The sequence below is a fragment of the Salmo salar genome, chromosome 03 (genome assembly GCF_965601325.2).
Source record: "Salmo salar chromosome 03, fSalSal1, whole genome shotgun sequence".
In the NCBI taxonomy this organism is placed as follows: Eukaryota; Metazoa; Chordata; class Actinopteri; order Salmoniformes; family Salmonidae; genus Salmo; species Salmo salar.
This window is the reverse complement of record NC_138293.1, coordinates 17,846,118-17,866,601: the sequence shown is the minus strand read 5'-3', so window position 1 is coordinate 17,866,601 and position 20,484 is coordinate 17,846,118. Positions and strand designations below refer to the sequence as shown.

General features: G+C 43.4%; 1 protein-coding gene across 3 annotated transcripts in view; it reads left to right on the top strand.

The window, feature by feature from the left end:
• LOC106599117 (glycogen debranching enzyme-like) overlaps positions 1–6,890 on the top strand; it is a 31,955-nt gene extending 25,065 nt beyond the window's left edge. For all 3 annotated transcript variants that reach the window (XM_014190191.3, XM_014190188.3, XM_045714577.2), the window contains exons 27-34: positions 1,383–1,503; positions 1,730–1,865; positions 2,448–2,560; positions 2,743–2,954; positions 5,264–5,361; positions 5,552–5,639; positions 5,787–5,920; positions 6,008–6,890. In XM_014190191.3, the coding sequence (XP_014045666.1) occupies positions 1,383–1,503; positions 1,730–1,865; positions 2,448–2,560; positions 2,743–2,954; positions 5,264–5,361; positions 5,552–5,639; positions 5,787–5,920; positions 6,008–6,125 (1,020 nt within the window). In that variant the 3' untranslated portion in view covers positions 6,126–6,890. The remainder of the gene's footprint in view (positions 1–1,382; positions 1,504–1,729; positions 1,866–2,447; positions 2,561–2,742; positions 2,955–5,263; positions 5,362–5,551; positions 5,640–5,786; positions 5,921–6,007) is intronic.
• Positions 6,891–20,484: the final 13,594 nt, after the last annotated feature.

The following is a 20,484-nucleotide window of genomic DNA, read 5'->3' as shown; positions in this document are numbered from 1 at the left end:
GAGTTGCATCGATGAGACAAGACTAACTTCCAATTGGATACCATGAAATTGTGGAGAAAAAGGGGTAAAAATAAATAAATAAAAAGTCTCGAGCTTTCCTCACCTAGATTGTGCAACATTTGCCCATTATTCTTTTCAAAATTCTTCAAGCTCTGTCAAATTGGTTGTTGATCATTGCTAGACAACCATTTTCAGGTCTTGCCATAGTTTTCATGTAGATTTAAGTCAAAACTGTAACTCGGACATTCAGGAATATTCAACTTCTTCTTGGTAAGCATCTCTAGTGTAGATTTTGCCTTGTGTTTTATGTTATTGTCCTGCTGAAAGGTGAATTCATCTCCCAGTGTCTGTGGGAAAGCCAGGTTTTCCTGGTGAACCAGGTTTTCCTCTAGGATTTTGCCTGTGCTTAGCTCCATTCCGTTTCTTTCTTATCCTGAAAAACTCCCCAGTCCTTAACGATTACAAACATACATATAACATGATGCATCCACCACTGTGCTTGAAAATATGGAGAGTGGTACTCAGTCATGTGTTGTGTTGGATTTGCCGTAGATATAACACTTTGTATTCAGGACAAAAAGTTAATTGCTTTGCCACATTTTTTGCAGTATTACTTGCCTTGTTGCAAATAGGATGCATGTTTTGGAATATGTTTATTCTGTAAAGGCTTCCTTCTTTTCACTCGGTTGATTAGGTTAGTATTGTGGAGTAACTACAATGTTGAACCATACTCAGTTTTCTCCTAACACAGCCATTAAACTCTGTAACTGTTTTAAAGTCACCATTGGCATGGTGAAATCCCTGAGCGGTTTCCTTCCTCTCCGGCAACTGAGTTGGGAAGGAAGCTTGTATCATGTGAATGGGTGTATTAATACACCATCCAAAGTGTAATTAAAGGTTCGATAAAAATAAACAATGAATTAATAACTACACCATGCTCAACGGGATATATTTTTAATGTATGCTTTTTTATTTTTACTCATCTACCAATAGGTGCCGTTGTTTTCAAGGCACTGGAAAACCTCCCTGGTCTTTGTGGTTGACTCTGTTTTGAAATTCGACTGAGGGACCAGTGGGGTACAGGGATGAGGTAGTCATTCAAACATGTCCATGCAACTTATGTGATTTGTTAAGCAAATGTTTACTCTTCAACTTATTTAGGCTTGCCATAACAAAGGGGTTGAATACTTATTGACAAAATTTGTATTAATTTGCAAACATTTCCACATTGACACTATGGGGTATTGTGTGTAGGCCAGTGTCACAAAATTTCAATTTAATCAATTTCAAATTCAGGCTGTAACACAACAAAATGTGGAAAAGTCAATGGGTGTGAATAATTACGCACAGGTACAGTCTAACGTGATCCTTGTGTGTTTCAGTCCCTGCTCACACAACCCTTGTGTGATGTCATCCACGAGGCCATGACACGTCACATGCAGGGTATCGACTTCAGAGAGCGCAACGCAGGACCGAAGATCGACATGCACATGAAGGACGAGGGTGAGTTTTCCAGTCTGGTCACCTCTCGTTTCGGTCACACTTTGAGTTAATAAGGAGTACCAGGAGTTTTTACTGACCAAGTTACCTGACGAGGAAAAACTCTGGGCCACCTGTTATTCCCTACAAGTGGCTCTTGTTGGTTTTTAAGGTTTTTGTTATGAGGTGCACATTGTCTTGTCTTGCTTCAGCAAATATGGTATATTGTTATTATTCTCCTTGCTACCAGGCTTCAACATTGTGGCCAAAGTGCACCGTGATACTGGCTTTGTTTACGGTGGCAACCGCTTCAACTGCGGAACATGGATGGACAAAATGGGAGAGAGCGACAAAGCTCGCAACAAGGGCATGCCTGCAACACCCAGGTAAGACCCTATCCACTTTACCCCTCTTTCTTAAAGGTCCAATTCAGCCGTTTTAATCTCAATATCAAATCATTTCTGGGTAACCTTTAATCACCATAATGTGATTGTTTTCAATTAAAATGGTCAAAATTAAACTAAAAATAGCTTCTTAGCAAAGAGTAATTTCTCAAACAAGAATTTTGCTAGGACTGTCTGGGAGTTGTCTGAGTAGGGAGGGGACAACTGAAAACGTCACCAGGCAGGCCAAAATTCCATCCCACCAAAACAGGCTGAAATTTCAGCCGATCTTTTCAAACAGTTCTTACACTAAAAGGGCATTACCATAATTTTCACAATTTCACAGTATTAGTCCAACCTCATTGTGTGGAAATGTAGTATATAAAATACAGGAAAATCAAGCTTTTGACTGCTCTGGGCCTTTAAACCTACAAAACAATACAATTAAACCAAACTAGTGAAAAGGGAAAAGCCAATTTATGTTTAGTTGGGTGTCTTTCCTGCTTCTCCTGAAGTTTGTAAAGATGTAATAATACATATTAAATTGATTTGATGTGACTTGTCTCCCTGGTTGTGTGTCTCCAGAGATGGGTCAGCGGTGGAGATTGTGGGCCTCAGTAAGTCTGCGGTGCGCTGGCTGGTGGAGCTCCATAAGAAGGGCCTGTTCCCCCACAGCTCCATGAAAATACACCGGGACGGTGAGTGCTGCCTGGACACACACACACACACACACACACACACACGCATGCACCAGCAGTGCTGGCATACACACACATTGACATGTATGCAAACATACATGCGCAATGTCCCTCGGAAACAATTGTTTCACTAATAAGACATAATGAAACATTTTTAATTATGTTATTGTTTTCCCTTGCAGGTAAGGAGGTGAAGGTTTCCTATGAGGAGTGGAACCATAAGATCCTGGCCAACTTTGAGAAGAACTTCTATGTGTCCCACGACGAGAAGGACCCCAATGAGAAGCACCCCGACCTGGTCCACAAGAGAGGCATCTACAAGGACAGCCATGGAGCTTCCAGCCCATGGTGTGACTACCAGCTCAGGCCCAACTTTTGCATTGCCATGGTGGTGGTGAGTTGCCATCAGAGTGGCATCAGCCCATGCCCCGTTCCTTCAATCCTTTGCATGTTTTTTCTCATAGAGAAGCATTGGAATTTCAGTTTACTTCCAGCATTGACTGAATTGAAATGGAATTGACACCAACCCTGGTCCTTAGCCCATTTTCTTGGCTACTCCTTGGATGTAAATTTGAGCTAAAGCTCTGGGTCAGTGGAAGATGTATAGCACAACACAATGGGGTTAGAGTTTGAGGTATTAAAACCACCTAATGTCAATGTCCGCGCCCCTGCGGAATTCGAATTAGCATAATAAAAAAATCCCCATATAAATCTGTCAGTTTAAGCTAGAGATACCAGTTGTTTTGCATCTGGGGTGAAAGCTGACAGAGCTAGAGCGGTGTTTGTCAGACCTTGAGACATCCCGAAAATCGTCTGTACCAAACGGTTTGGCCTACAAACTATAGTCCCTCTATGGAATGATGAGTCTCTCTTTGTTTTTTCGCTCTATGAGCCCCACAAGCGTCTTGGGACTCGTCTGAAGTTGGTACAGCCGATCTGCCAACTTCTGTCTTTAGAGTCTGGACAGTTAGGCTAGACACTATGACCCCTCTGTGGAAAGGTGGCTCTCACAAACATGTCAGTTGTTTTGATCTAGGATGCCCACAGGCCTCAAAAAACTCATCTGAAGGTCCCCTGGTACCAGTTTAAAAAAATGATGGGAGTATATATGGAGACTGGTTAGTGAAATACATGTAAATAAATATATATTCAAAAGTTTTGGGTCACTTAGAAATGTCCTTGTTTTTGAAAGAAAACATTTTTCAGTGTAGACATTGTTAATGTTGTAAATGACTATTGTAGCTGTAAACGGCAGATTTGTTATGGAATATCTACATAGGCGTACAGAGGCCCATTTATCAGCAACCATCACTGCTAGGCAGAGTTGCAAAGAAAAAGCCATAGCTCAGACTGGCCAATAAAAAGAAAAGATTAAAATGGGCAAAAAAACACAGACACTGGACAGAGGAACTCTGCCTAGAAGGCCAGCATCCTGGAGTCGCCTCTTCACTGTTGACATTGAGACAGGTGTTTTGTGGGTACTATTTAATGAAGCTGCTAATTGAGAAGGCGTCTGTTTCTTAAACTAGACACTCTCTAATGTACTTGTCCCCTTGCTCAGTTGTGCATTGGGGCCTCCCACTCCTCTTTCTATTCTGGTTAGAGCCAGTTTGTGCTGTTCTGTGAAGGGAGTAGTACACAACGTTGTACGAGATCTTCAGTTTCTTGGTAATTTCTCTCATGGAATAGCCTTCATTTCACAGAACAAGAATAGACTGATGAGTTTCAGAAGAAAGGTCTTTGTTTCTGGCCATTTTGAGCCTGTAATCGAACCCACAAATGCTGATGCTCCAGATACTCAACTTTTCTAAAGAAGGCCAGCTTTATTGCTTCTTTAATCAGTACAATAGTTTTCAGCTGTGTTAACATAAATGCAAACGGGTAATGGGCTGATAATGGGCCTCTGTACGCCTATGTAGATATTCCATTAAAAATCTGCCGTTTCCAGCTACAATAGTCATTTACAACATGAACAATGTCTACACTGTATTTATGATCAATTTGGAATTGATCCCCCCTTTGCTGCTATAATAGCCTCCACTCTTCTGGGAAGGCTTTTCACTAGATGTTGGAACATTGCTGCGAGGACTTACTTCCATTCAGCCACAAGAGCATTAATGAGATTGGGCATTCCAATTCATTCCAAAGGTGTTCGATGGGGTTCAGATCAGGGCTCTGTGCAGGCCAGTCAAGTTCTTCCACACTGATCTCGACAAATCATTTCCGTATGGACCTCCCTTTGTGCACGGTGCCATTGTCATGCTGAAACAGGAAAGAGCCTTACACAAAGTTGGAAGCACAGAATCGTCTAGAATGTCATTGGTAGTCTGTCGGACTGCCAGATGGTGAAGCTTGATTCATCACTCCAGAGAACGCGTTTCCACTGCTCCAGAGTCCAATGGCGGCAAAGCTTGTGTGCAGCTACTCGGCCATGGAAACCCATTTCATGAAGCTCTCGATGAACAGTTCTTGTGCTTACGTTGCTTCCAGAGGCAGTTTGGAACTTAGTAGTGAGTGTTGCAACTGAGGACAGATGATTTTCACGCGCTATCTGCTTCAGCACTCGGCGGTCTTGTTTCTGTGAACTTCTGTGGCCTACCACTTCCCGGCTGAGCTGTTGTTGCTTCTAGACGTTTCCACTTCACAATAACTCTTATGGGTTAATGAGTTGACCTGAATGGTATTCTCTATTCTGTCCCTGAGGCTCCGGAGTTGTTCACTGTGGAGAGAGCCTGGAAGGCCCTGGGAATGGCTGAGAAGAAGCTGCTAGGACCTCTGGGAATGAAGACGTTGGACCCAGAGTAAGAGACCTCATTATCACTCATCACCATATGACCTGACCAGGAGAACCTAGGGCCCTGAGTTTTTCTTATTCAGGTCATATGTTCAGGAAAAACTCCTGGCCCCACTCATACTTGTTCATTAACTGATTAATTTTCAATACTTATTTTCTTGGCACATATACTGACATCAAGTTAATTTCTCCCCTAGTGATATGGTGTACTGTGGTGTCTATGACAACGCCCTGGACAACGATAACTACAACGTGGCCAGAGGCTTCAACTACCACCAAGGACCGGTGAGTGTGCCTTACTGAGGAATTGAGTTGTACTACACCTTGAATTAGGAGTTATTGTTAACTTTATTATGTCAATGCTCCCGAGGGTATAAATAAAGTTGTATTAAATTGATCTGATTGGTTTAATTACTTTTTGTTTGTTTTTAGGAGTGGCTATGGCCAATTGGGTACTTCCTGCGAGCAAAGCTCTATTTTGCCAAGAAGCTTGGGAAGGAGACCTATGAACAGACAGTGTACCTGGTGAAGAGCATTCTCTCTCAGCATTATGTCCACCTGGAGAGGTAAATACACACACTAACACACACATTTGCACATGCACACACACACACTCTTTGAACTTTCATCCATGTCTCTTCAAACACTCTAAGGTCTAGCTGGAAGGGTCTACCAGAGCTGACGAATGAGAATGGCCAGTACTGCCCCTTCAGCTGCGAATCACAGGCCTGGTCCATCTCCACGGTGCTGGAAGTCCTCCACGACATATAGCACCTCACTTCCTGTGGGCGGAGACTCACCCCATGATCTAATGTCCTCTTGTAGTCCGGCACTGTTTTAATTCACCTTCATAGTGTGGTGTTTGTTGTCTTGTTTTGGACCACGTGTACACCCTATGCACTAAACCTACTGGGCTCGCAAGTATACAGTAATGCCTTGTGAACACCAGCAATTCTCGTGGTTGTGGACGGCATTGGGAAATTTTAGCTCACGGCCTCATTTGACGGCTGACTTAGTGTTGTCAAGGTATGATCCCTATGTTACAGTAGATACATGAGCTAATGTTAAAGCACTTAATGATAAAGTATTGAAGATAAAGTATAGGAAGTGTTTGGAAGACCGACTCTTTTAAACCAGCTAACCTCATAGGCAGTTGAACTTTAACCGTGTGTCGCCTGCGCTGCTACCCGGTCCATGGAGATCCTTTTAAAGATGGTATGAAAATGTACTGTACTATGAAATGAGTCAAGTGACAACCCATTGCTGTGTGCTTCCATGCCTTTTTATTAGTTTAGATCCATAAAAATAATAAACCTCTGTGGAAAGCATCACTGTGACAGAAGAACTTGTTGAGTAAATGTTCTATCCATAACCCAGCCATAACCCACCCTAAATGTGACGCATCTCTCCTTGTGAATCTGGTGCCACTTTTTATTGGTCAGCATGCTCACAGTTTATAGTGTGATTGATTAGTGTGTCTGTCTACATAGTGTTGTCACAACACGTAGTGGTATATAAACAGTCTGCAACATGAGACATTCTGTGTCTTTGACTTGATGTTTGTGTTGAGGTGAAGAAAACCATAATAGGGTTAGCCTGTTCACCATCTTCCAGTTTGCTCTCTGGATTGTTAGACACAGCACAAAATAAATGGTTTTTATACAGTACCAGTCAAAATGTTGGACACACCTACTCGATCAGCTCCTTTGTCTCACAACAACCTCTCCCTCAATATGAGCAAGACAAAGGAGCTGATTGTGTACTATAGGAAAAGGAGGGCCGAACAGTCCCCAATTAACATTGACAGGGCTGGAGTGGATCGAGAGTTTCAAGTTCCTTGGTGTCCACATCACCAACGAACCATCATGGTCCAAACACACCAAGACTGTTATGAAGAGGGCACGACAAAAACCTTTCCCCCCTCAGGAGACTGAAAAGATTTGGCATGGGTCCTCAGATCCTCAAAGTTCTACAGCTGCACCATCGAGAGCATCCTGACCGGTTGCATCACCGCCTGGTATGGCAACTGCTCGGCATCTGACCGTAAGCCGCTACAGAGGGTAGTACATCACTGGGGCCAAGCTTCCTGACATCCAGGACCTATATACTAGGCAGTGTCAGAGGAAAGCCCCAAAAATTGTTAGACTCCAGTCACCCAAGTCATAGACTTTCTCTGCTACCGCACGGCAAGCAGTACCGGATCACCAAGCCTAGGATCAAAATGCTCCTTAACAGCTTCTACCCCCAAGCCCCAAGACTGCTGAACAATTAATCAAAAGCCCACCCGGACGATTTAAATTGCCACCCCCACACACTCGCTGTTTATTTGTAAATTGACTCGGTACCCTCTGTACATAGCCTCGTTATTGTTATGTAACTTTGTTGTGTTACTTTTTTATTATTATTCATTTTATTTAGTAAATATTTTCTTAAACCAACAATGCAGTTAAGGGCTTGTAAGTAAGCATTTCACAGTAAAGTTTTGACCTCTTGTATTCGGCGCATGTGACAAATAACATTAAATTTGAACAGTTTGGGGAAGGCCCTTTCCTGTTTCAACATGACAATGCCCCCGAGTGCAAAGCGAGGTCCATACAGAAATGGTTTGTCAAGATCAGTGTGGAAGAATTTGATTGGCCTGAACAGAGCCCAGAGATCAACCCCCATCGAACACCTTTGGGATGAATTGGAACGCCAGCTGCGAGCCAGGCCTAATTACCCAACGTCAGTGCCCAACCTCACTAATGCTCTTGTGGCTGAATGGAAGCAAGTCCCCGCAGCAATGTTCCAACATCTAGTGGAAAGGATTCCCAGAAGAGGCTGTTATAGCAGCAAAGGGGGGACCAACTCCATATTAATGCCCAGGATTTTGGAATGAGATGTTTGACAACCAGGTGTCCACATACTTTTGGTCATGTAGTGTACATGAACCATGACTGCATTGGTTTGATCTCTACAATATGCTGTGTCATGTCTGACCTACCTTGGACCTGAGGACCTTCGCATGCACAGAGCATTCCCACATTAACATACCTTGACACTGTTGCAGTCCAGCGCTCGGGACACGTTGGGATTTTTGGAAGTGAAGCGCCCCCACTGCAACTTGTCCTCCCCTGTAACAGGAAACCCTTGAATTCTGAGGAATTCCCGACAGTCTCCAGAGTCACTGTGGGGAAGAGGTGAGGAGCGGAGGTGATGTGGGCCGTTTCAAACAGGGGTCATGCTTAATCCTAAACAATTGACCTTTGACCTTGTTACACAAGACAGGCATTGACATTATGTACTAACTATAAGACAGATCTTCCATGATCAAAAACACAATAGTAATTATTACTATCAACTGCATTACCTTAACTCCCATGTGTGGTTTAGCGCAACTTCATATAAACTCATAGAGATAGATAGAGGACTGTATCTGTCTCTGAGTTTTTAGCATGGACATTGACATTGAGGGATTACACCATTTTAAAGTAGTCAACTTGTTAGGGATTCCAATGGGAAAAATCATGGATACAAAGATGAGTCCTCTACGTACCTCTATGATCTTAACTATCCTTTAAAACTGATGCTTGGCTGCATATCCTTCTCCCCTATCCATTGACAGTAAAATGTTATCCCTGTTTTCCCATCCCCTCTGACCTGAGATTGTAGCCCCTGGGCTGTAGGTGTAGTTACTGGCTGAGAAGCTGTACGGGACCACAGTGGCCATGGGGCCGAAGGTAGTGCAGTGGCCACGCTCCCACAGGAGGGGACCACAGAGCCATTGGGGAATGACAGAGATCTCTCCATAGAGAAGGCAGACATCAGGCTGAGGGTTAGAAAGCATCTGAAAAGCAGCCACCAAAAGGAAACTATCACTGTCATACAACAGACAATAGGCAGTATTTCTCCTGTACAAAATGCTGTGAAAAATGTTGATTTACCATACACACTGTAAACAAGGTGTCACCAAACCGTTTGTTTACAGTACAACATGCAAAACAAGACTACTGCAATGACACATGCCTGTGACGTACACTAAGAATGATTTAGAAAGTATTGTTATGTAATTGGCCCTACTTTATCATTATGTCAATCATTCTTATGATTTTTTTTTTTCTATCTACCTAGGTAATTCAAAACAAATTGTTCAATTTAAATACAGTCTAATTGAACAGAAAATGTACAGACAGAAACGTACAGTTAACACTGAAATAACCCACAGGTGTCATAGGTCAGCGGTGATGTATTCAAGTGCTATACCAAAACTGAGTTTCAGTGATGATCGAGGGAGGGATCTCTTTTTAAACCAAATGACTGAATTTCAGGTGGGGGTGTAATAAGGAAGAGAATGGGTTAACCTCACACTGAACTCTTGCTCCTCACTTACTAACATTGTCCTCAAAGTGGAGTTAAACTGGATTAAACTGGAGCTCAGATTACTTATGACATGATAAAACAAGTGATGACCAGTTATGGCAAGTACACAGGACTGGTGTTTCATGGTTTTCCCAGCATCTCAAACTCAACACAAAAGTTTAAAAAAAAGGAAATGGTTGTCTATTATAATAAGGGCTCTATTCAATCTGTAGTGCTGAAGATTTGCTTTATAGCGCGATTGACAATTAAAGGCAATGTTCCCGCGGTCACGGAGACTGTATTCACAGTAAATACTGCATATATTGCCCCAATCGGGAATTAACTTTACATTTTTACACGGATCATCCACGATACGGATTTAATCCAGCCCTAATTTATTGTGACATCTAAAAGAACATTGTAATTTCAGTCTGTGCTTAAAAGACTAAACAATGCATCATTTGAAGTCACTTTTTCTTGAAGGTCTTCCAGGTTCTGTAGTTCCTTCTGTGGCACCTACATTTATTGTATTATCTGTAACCATGCTCTATAACTGTTGTTGAAAAGTCCAAGGAAATTACTATAGTAGCCTGGTAAAGCAGGCTCAAAAACAACAACAGTGGGCAGTGGAACTTCCAAACCAGCTTGGCTTTTATGTTGGACTTCCTACAACAGCTACAGACATACAGTACACATTTAGAACATCAACTTTGTACAAGTATAAAAAAAGAGCTAATCGAGAGAGCAGGGCTTCTACAGCTGAGGAGGTGGAGAAACTGGGAACTGAGGGGTCGAGCCATGGCCGGACTGTCGGACCCTGAGTCGCTGCGGTTGGTCTCCTGACCGTGGATCCAGCTCGATCTGTAGTCACATAACAGGAGCTGCCTTTGGAGGGCTGAAATGTTACTGAGTGGATTGCGCCCGACACCCAGGGTATTATAGCACATTTGGTGGGAGTTGGTCTGGCTCACAGGGTTGTGCTTTAGGGAACCCCTCTCTGCAAAGTTTGTTTCTTGTAGCTATGGCATGAAAACAGGTCACAGTCACAAGAGTTTGCTTCAGCCCACTTCTGGAACCAGGCTATAGGACAAGTCTACAATCTAAAGGAAAAGAGTCTGGGGCAAAGTGCAGTGTGTCCTGTATGGGGATTGTCTTCACATTCTGTCGGGGGGCCATTGTGAGTGCAGGCCCCTGGTCTGTGTGGCCCGTGGGCCTTGCTCTTACAGGACTGGCAGCAGGCCTTCCTGTAGTACCAGTGTGTACACAGCCTCACCTTCAGTACCAGGGCACAGATGGCCGTCACCTTGTCCTGACATACCTCTTCAACTTGGGGAGAAGAAGGGGGACACTATTACAGTGGCCATTTTGACAGAGGGGCAGGCAGACAAACAGGCTGGCAAACAGACAGACAGACAGCTCTCCTCGGGTTTGAGGGTGGAGTCACACGTCTGCTCTGGGAACTCTTTGAACATGCAGTCCTCCAGGCCTGAACACACAACCTGCTGCGTTTTCACCCCTCGCCCACAGGTGGCGTTACACTGTTGGTACACAGGGAGAGAGGAGAGGAAGACTATTACCGCAGAGGTTTCAAACCCAGAGGAACAACATCGCGATACTTCCGGGGACGCGTCGCAAAACAGACTCGACAGACCAGACCGGGGTTTGGCAAGTCAATGAGAGAAGGGAAAAATGTGTCCCTAGTTGTTAATTTTCTCGAATTCTAAAGGCAAAACCTAGATTTGAGACAATGTCCTAAGTAGCTCAACCTGTCATTACTCCAGCCTTGTGAAAGTGACAAACTGCCACGTTTTCATTTATGTCAAAAACAACATATCGAAGCAATGCCATTCATTTGAAGGCCTGCACATGTGCGAGACCTGTTGACATGCTTCTGTGCATGAGGCTAGCAAGCCAACGTCGCCACGACATCGCCTACAAGTGTGATCAGGGATTTCTATTGGAGAAGTGGTTTTTGCATATCTTCATACTGCACTGTCTTTGCTGTTACACCTACAGCCAGAGAGTTCTCCATCATCTTAAAAGTAGTTCCTTGGTGAATCCTTCATTTCACACAATGGTACATGTAGGGAAGAGAGGAAGACTTACTGCCAAAGCCAGTCATCAGTTGTCCCTCGCAATTTTCTTTTTACATGAAATAAAAATAAAATGTTGTCCTTGCTGGGTCTGGACTTGTTTGTTGCGTTATCACTATGACAATGTTTGTTCACGCTACTATGACAATGTTTGTTCACGCTACTATGACAATGTTTGACAATGTATGTTAAGTGTATTGAATTAAGTTGAATGAAATAGAATAGCTAACATTGACTGAGAGGCTGTTGTGAATACCCTGCTAAGCACTCTTTCTTCTCCATAAAGCTACAGTACACACCTGTTCCACCCAGTGCACAGGGCAGTTATTGTCCCCACAGGGCTACACAGCCAGGGGCTTGAGGTCCAGATCACACTGGCCGTCTGACATGACGTTGCTGCGCGTCATCCTGAGAGAGAGAGAGAGAGAGAGAGAGAGAGAGAGAGTATATTGACTATTGACTGACCATGTCTGAAAGTAGTGATGGACTGTCTGGCTCGCATGAGGACCGCCACAGGAAAGGAAGTGTTAGGTGTGCCTAGGCTGAACTTAATGTGGTTCTTACTGTTACTCAGAGCACATATTTCTATCTTAAAGATTTCTGGTCAGATACACAATAAAAACAAATACACACAACGTACCTTGGACCAGTCAGAGACCTCCCACTGCGGCCTGCAGCCTTTGCAGCCACACACAGCTCGTCATACAATTAGCTGTGAAGCCTGGAGCCATCATCTTCCAGCAGCGCACTGTACGGAACTGGTAGCCCTCGCCGCACGTCCTCGAACACTTACCTCCACCGACTGGTCTCCCACCTACAACACATGGAGAACAAGCCCGCCCAAGTGTAATGGCTAGCTTATTAAGGCCTTACCTCAGCGGGCTTACGCAGTCTTATGGCATGCAGGATAACTAGGTTAAAACTCATGTCGGTCACAATAGTACAAGAGAAAAGTTATTCTTTGTGGGAAGATAATGGCAGACACTATCAAGGAGTCAAAGGAGCTACAAACCCAGTATTATTGATTCACACTAGGGCTGTGGCAGTCATGAAAATATGTCAGCCGATGATTGCAAATAACTGCCGGTCACATGGTAATTGACCGTTAATTAACATAAACACATTTGGCATCTCCTGGCTTCCACGCATAGCCTACAAGTCACTGATGCAGACCTTTGGAACATATACATTTTAATAAATCCATGTAATATAGCCTACACCATCACAATAAAATCATTATTTGTTTTCTATTACAGCATTATTGGATGACTCATTCATATTCCATTTACCCAGTTCAAAGTCACAGCGATAGGTCAAGGCTACTACATGATACTCAAATTTGTCCTATACCCATCATGAGGTTGCGACAACCTAGCCTATGAATGAAAGTTTTCAACGTAAGTGCACACAGGTCGAGAGACAAATTTGAGGTGACAGATAGTGACATTCAATACCGCCTTGCACACTGTTGCCTGCATCTAGCTGATATAGGGTGTAATCATTATTCCAACAGTTTCTATTAGACAAATTCGGGTATGTTTTTCCCCATTTTGTTCCGTCTGCTTTCTGTTTTTCATCAGAATCGGCGGAATGAATACGACTAGGTAAACGCTTGAGAAAGAACGGAAGAGGGAGAAATAGAGGCTGCGTCCCAATGGCAGATTAGCTGACAACGTTACGAAAACAATGTGCACTCTTCAATGACTGTCACATCTATGCTAATATAGCTCAAATTCGCTAGCTAGCTAACCAACAACTGCAAATATGTATTTGAGAGAACCAATTCTCATTGTGCAAATGTCTTTAAGTTTTCAATAAATATTAGAGACGAAATATAGTTTACATACTGTCAACAATCTAAGCCTAACCCATCTGTTTTGCCCCAAAGTGTAACTTTTGTTGCTAAACAAATCTCCTTTCTCCTGAAGTGTACACTCGTTCACTACTTCCCACAAATATAAAAACATTGGATTGGTGGAGGCAAGGCCTAGCGGGAGTTTCCAATATATTTCTTATACCAGTAATTTCCTTTCAAATCAGTGAAAAGAAGTGAACAAGTGCACACTGTGGGAGAAAGGAGAGATAATTGGGAAATAGTCAGAGACAAAAAATAAACATGACAATGCCATGACTAATTCATTGCTTACCTGAATAGAAAGGCACCCACTCATAGTGTCTCCTACCAAAGGCTTTGGCATTAAACTGGGAGCACTGCTGCTGCTTGAAGCTGACACTGGTACTAAGGCAGGGCTGGGGAGAAAGAGGAGAACAGCATTGACTCTGTTGATACACATGACCAAAAGTTTGTGGCCACCTGCTAATCGAACATCTCATTCCAAAATCATGGGCAATAATATGGAGTTGGTCCCCCCTTTGCTGCTTTAACAGCCTCCACTCTTCTGGGAAGGCTTTACACTAGATGTTGGAACATTGCTGCAGGGACTTGCTTCCATTCAGCCACAAGCGTATCAGTGAGGTCGGGCACTGATGTTGGGTGATTAGGCCTGGCTCGCAGTTGGTGTTCCAATTCATCCCAAAGGTGTTCGATGGGGTTGAGGTCAGGGCTCTGTGCAGGCCAGTTCTTCCACACCGATCTCGACAAACCATTTCTGTATGGACCTCGCTTTGTGCACGGGGGCATTGTCATGCTGAAACAGGAAAGGGTCTTCCTCAAACTGTTGCCACAAAGTTGGAAGCACAGAATCGTCTAGAATGTCATTGTATGCTGTAGCCTTAAGATTTCCCTTCACTGGAACTAAGGGGCCTGAACCTTGAAAAACAGCCCCAGACCATTATTCCTCCTCCACCAAACTTTACAGTTGGCACTATGCATTGGAGAAGGTAGCATTCTCCTGGCATCCACCAAACCCAGATTCGTCCGTCGGACTCCCAGATGGTGGAGTGTGATTCATCACTCCAGAAAATGCATTTCCACTGCTCCGGAGTCCAATGGCGGCGAGCTTTACATCACTCCAGCCGACGCTTGGCATTGCTTAGGCTTGTGTGCGGCTGCTCGGCCATGGAAACCCATTTCATGAAGGTGCCGACGAACCAGAGGCAGTTTGGAACTCGGTAGTGAGTGTTGCAACCGAGAACAGATGATTTTTACACACTACATGCTTCAGCACTCGTTCTGTGAGCACTCGTTCTTCAGCACCTGTTCTGTGAGCTTGTGTGGCCTACCACTTTGAGGCTGAGCTGTTGTTGCTCCTAGACGTTTCCACTTCACAATAACAGCACTTACAGTTAACCTGGGGCTGCTCTAACAGGGCAGAAATTTGACAAACTGACTTGTGGAAAGGTGGCATCCTATGACGGTGCCACGTTGAAAGTCACTGAGCTCTTCAGTAAGACCATTCTACTGCCACTGTGGAGATTTCATGGCTGTGTGCTCAATTTTATACATGGCTGAAATAGCCAAATCTACTAATTTGAAGGGGTGTCCACATACTTATGTATATATAGTGTACTTCTGAAATGAGAGGACAAAATTCATTTCATGGTGTTAGTCTAAATGCATACCTGAAATGAACACAGCTGATACTGAGATCACACACAGAATGAGCTGTTGATGTTTTGTGTGGCGGTGAATCTGGAGAGAAAGGGTTAAACATATGAGCTTATCTTGCATGAGTAGATGAAATGTGATTACACTAAATGTGACATTACAGTATACCTCAGTTTAAACACTGTTATTGGTCTCACTGTATACTCCTTAACATTTGTAAGGTTGATATGAACTCAAAAGTTCTCTCACAGTTCACGATAAGTTCAGGTTATATGGTCACCTCTAGTTGCTCCACTGTGAAGGAGTCAGACCTTTATGTTTAGCCTGCCTTCCACAGGACTAACACGAGATAGAGTCCGACAGCTTGATGTGTCTAAACCCCAATTCCCACCTAGACTCCAGATGCTGAACTTTCCCAGGCTTTTTCCCAGCTTTTCCCAACACCTCTTCCACTCCTCCCCTGCAGATGTGTCTCCTCTTCTCTCTCTCTCTCTTTCTCTCTTTCTTTCTCTTGTTCTCTCTTTTCCCCTCTCCCTATCTCTCTCTCTCCTTTCCCCTCACTCTCTCTTCACCCACATCTCTCTTTTTACCTTTTTCACCCAACCCCACAGGGGGAGTGCCAATGGGCATCAGCTGGTGCTTATCTGTTGGGTGAATCTCCCCCTAAATGGCCCACCGCCTGGCTAAAAGCCTTTTATGAATATGGCTGACACTCCGGCCAGACCGGCTCGCGTCATGTGGAACCTCTGACCACAGGGATTGGGAAACGTCTCTTTTTCATGCTCTCTCTCCCTCTCTCTCTCTGTCTTTTACTCTCTTGTTTACTTTCTTTCTTTCTGTCTCTTTCTATTTCTTTCTTTCGTTCTCTCTCTATTTTTCTACCTCCTATTCTCTCCAAGGAAAACTTCTGGGGTCAGAACCTGTACTTTCATCTAAACCATTGAAATGTGAGGTTCTGTATTGTCTCCAGAAATTGTTAATACACATAACTGTCAACTTAATGAAACCGCCTATCCACCTTCCGAAACACAAACAAATACCTCAGAATTATTACTTGATTATCCAAAAACAAAACATATATGTTACAATATGTTATACACTGAATCTACAAAACATTAAGGACACCTTCCTATTATTGAGTTGCTCTTTTGCCCTCAGAACAGCCTCAATTTGTCGGGCCATGGACTCTACAAGGTGTCGGAAGCATTCCACAGGGATGCTGTCCCATGTTGACTCCAATGCTTCCCACAGTTGTGTGAAGTTGTCTGGATGTCCTTTGGGTGGTGGACCATTCTTGATACACACGGGAAACTGTTGAATGTGAAAAACCCAGCAGCGTTGCAGTTCTTGACACAAACCGGTGTGCCTGCCACCTACTACCATAACTCGTTCAAAGGCACTTCAATCTTTTGTCTTGCCCATTCACCTTTTGAATGGCACACACAATCCATGTCTCAATTGTCTAAAGGCTTAAAAATCCTACTTTAACCTGTCTCCTCCCCTTCATCTACACTGACTGAGGTGGATTTAACAAGTGATCATAGCTTTCACCTGGATTCTCCTGGTCAGTTGATGTCACGGAAAGATAATAATGTTTTGTACACTCAGTGTATGTTACACACACACGCAGGGGCCGTCAGGCAGAGTTGAACAAGGACACTTCACACCAGAAGTCATTGAGCCCCCAATTCCAGCCGCTTAAATGAACTCTGGAGTCGAACTCGCTGATGAGGACTGACACCCCCCAGTATGAGGAGTGGGTTCAGTTCAGGGTCAAACTGTACGTGTGGTGTGTGTGCGTGTGGTGTGTGTGCGTGTGTGCTAACAGCACTGCAGCCTGTCAGGCCTCATCAGCCATAGGCTAGGAGACATTTCCGTAAAACTTGGAAGTGTGTGTTGTAACAACTACATCAGGCTGTCATAAGTGTAATGGTAACAGGTGGTGACAGCGAGCAACTGGAAGCGTTTTATAAGTCTTGATTGGTTGAGTGTGTGATGGTTCAACCTCTATTTCCAGGCTTCCTGAATATGACTTGGGAGTATGGTAGGATCGAATTGGAGTTCATTATAGTAGCTGTTATCATAGCTGGCATGTTGTGGGAAATATTGTCACTCTTACAGAAACCTCATACTGTGTGTTCTAACCTTAATACAAAATCTAAATGTTGAGTCTAATTTTCCAATTTCACAAACAGCATTAATGAGTTGGCAATCTAACTTTTGACACATTTTTGTAACCAATTTGCGTAGCCATAATGATTAACAGCCTCACTCCTTGGTCCCACTGGCCTAGTTAATTCTAGCATTGGGTTGGCTTTCTACCTGCCTATAGGCAATAGCAGACAGTGGCAGGCTGAGCAGTGGCAGCTTTAGAGAGGTGATGGTTAGTTAAGGTCCTGAGTTTATCCTGTATGTTCTGACCAGGAAAAACTCCTGGCCAATGATGGTGTAGAAATAATGTATGGCCTGCACACACGATTTCTCCACTGCATATCTTTTCGTTAGGCAACATTTCAATCCAAGAGTGTATCTTCATCAGGTCAGTGATGGTGTATTTGTACCTCTGCTGCAGACAGTGTCGTTCCTGAGACCGCACCCCTCCACCACAGGTCCTGGAGCAGGTGGACCAGCTGCTCCACTCCCCCCACCACTGGGCCACCTCGTCGGGCTGCTGCACTCCTGGTGCTTCTGGCTGTGCTGGCTCTGCCGATCGACCTCCTCACTCCCATCACTACTGTCCTGGCAGAGCTAGAGTATTTTACATGTGTATTACACTGTATGTACAGTATGCATATGTGTGTCTTTTTCTTATTCTCTCTCTGCCATTAGGATGGCATAAGGGAGAGTTGTGTTGGGAAAAGCCATGTAGCCCTAACAGTAGGGTTGCTGTGCAGACTGCAACTGGCAGCAGCAGCTGGCTGGACTGTTCCATTAAACCCGAGGGGGTACGGAAAACTAAAAGACCGAAAATCACTTTAGGTGGCATTTGCACAAGATTTCCCACTGTAAGTATTCTGTCTGTGTGTGTGTAAGAGGCAGCAGCAAGCAACCCAGTGACATGATTGACTTTGCTATGTTGCCTCTATTCCTGAAGTGTTTCCTCCCTACATGAACAAGCACACAGTGGGGAGTGTTTCCCTAAACACATTATCACCACTAATGGTGCTGAGGCTCACTTTCCACCCGACGAATCTGTTAACACGTGTTTATCACTGACTGAAACAGAGTCCAAAAATGGCTGCTGCTACCTCCTGGGGTGTACCTTAAAACCTATAGACTTTCAGGGTTTACGCCAATTAATGAACAATGGACAATATATGGAGGTGTCATACGTACTGGCAATGTTTACTTGTGTGGCTACAGCACAATGAATCCATTTGGGCTAAATATGGCAATGTAAGTTGGTAGCTATCCCCCTACTAATTGTTGTTTCATTTTGTGTTTCTTTTCTGCTACTGGCAAGGAGAGATGGCCAGTCCCATATGGGCTACCACTACACAATGTCTTCCTGTTGATTCCTGTTCTCCTCTGTTTAGGCTACTCCCAGGGAGGACTTGCCCTACAGGCAATGATGAGTTATTATATAAGATTAGGCTTGCATATCTTCTTTTTGATTTCATTTTCTTTCTTTTTTCCTCATTACCCTTACTCATCAAGTCTGATAACTTCATTGTAAAGGTCTGGATTGGTTACTTATTTTGTTTTACTTTATTAGTATAATTTTGTTAATATATTTTTTAAATATTTTAAATATTTACCCATTTTGAATGTTCTATAGTTTTTTTTCAGACCAGGTAGCAACTTCTCTCTCCATGGTAATCGACCCAGTCGTCAACTGGCTAACAAGCTTCGCAGTAATGATCAATTGGTGGATATCGCAACTATTGAATCTGAATCAGGTGAATTACTATCAGAACCCAAATTAATCAGCCAAAGATTCTCCCGTTTCTATGAAGAATTGTACACCTCGGATTGTAAATCCACACCAAGGCTGATTGAGTCCTTTTAAAAAGATAGAAGAACTCAACTTCCTTTAACTGAGGAAGTCGCCTTGCTGGTAGCCCACATCTCTCTCTCTCAATTAACTCAAACGGACATTGGATCACAGGAATAAAGGCAAATCACCTGGTCGGGACAGTATTCCTCCTGAGGTCTATTTAAAATTTTGGAACCAATGTTACTGATACTTGAAATGATTAACACATACGCTCACAAAGGTTCATTTGGAAGGGATGTAAATACAGCACAAATGTAGGTTTTATTTAAAAAAAATTAAGGACGCCACCCCAGTGTACTCACTATCACCCCCTATCTTTGATAAACATCGATTTTAAACTATTTTATAAAATTCTGTCGTTCTGTCTAGAAACTTACCCAAACAGGTACATCTGGACCAAAGCGGGTTTGTTAAAAAACAATTATCCTCAGATAACGTCCGTCGTCTGTTACATATCTTACATGCTTCATCAGAAACCAAAGCTCCCTGGGCAGCTACATCTCCTTGGCCAGCATCCCGGAGTCGCCTCTTCACTGTTGACATTGAGACTGGTGTTTTGCGGCTACTATTTAATGAAGCTGCCAGTTGAGGACTTGTGAGTCATCTGTTTCTCAAACTAGACACTCTAATCTACTTGTCATCTTGCTCAGTTGTGCACCGGGGCCTCCCACTCCTCTTTCTATTCTGGTTAGAGACAGTTTGCGCTGTTCTATGAAGGGAGCAGATCTTCAGTTTCTTGGCAATTTCTCGCATGAAATAACCTTCATTTCTCAGAACAAGAATAGACTGACGAGTTTCAGAAGACAGTGCTTTGTTTCTGGCCATTTTGAGCCTGTAATCGAACCCACAAATGCTGATGCTCCAGATACTCAACTAGTCTAAAGAAGGACAGTTTTATTGTTTCTTTAATCAGAACAACAGTTTTCAGCTGTGCTAACATAATTGAAAAAGGGTTTTCTAATGATCAATTAGCCTTTTAAAATGATAAACTTGGATTAGCTAACAGAACGTGCCATTGGAACACAGGAGTGATGGTTGCTGATAATGGACCTCTGTACGCCTATGTAGATATTACATTAAAAATCAGCCGTTTCCAGCTTCAATAGTCATTTACAAAGTTAACAATGTCTACAATGTATTTCTGATCAATTTGATGTTATTTTAATGGACAAAAACATTTGCTTTTCTTTCAAA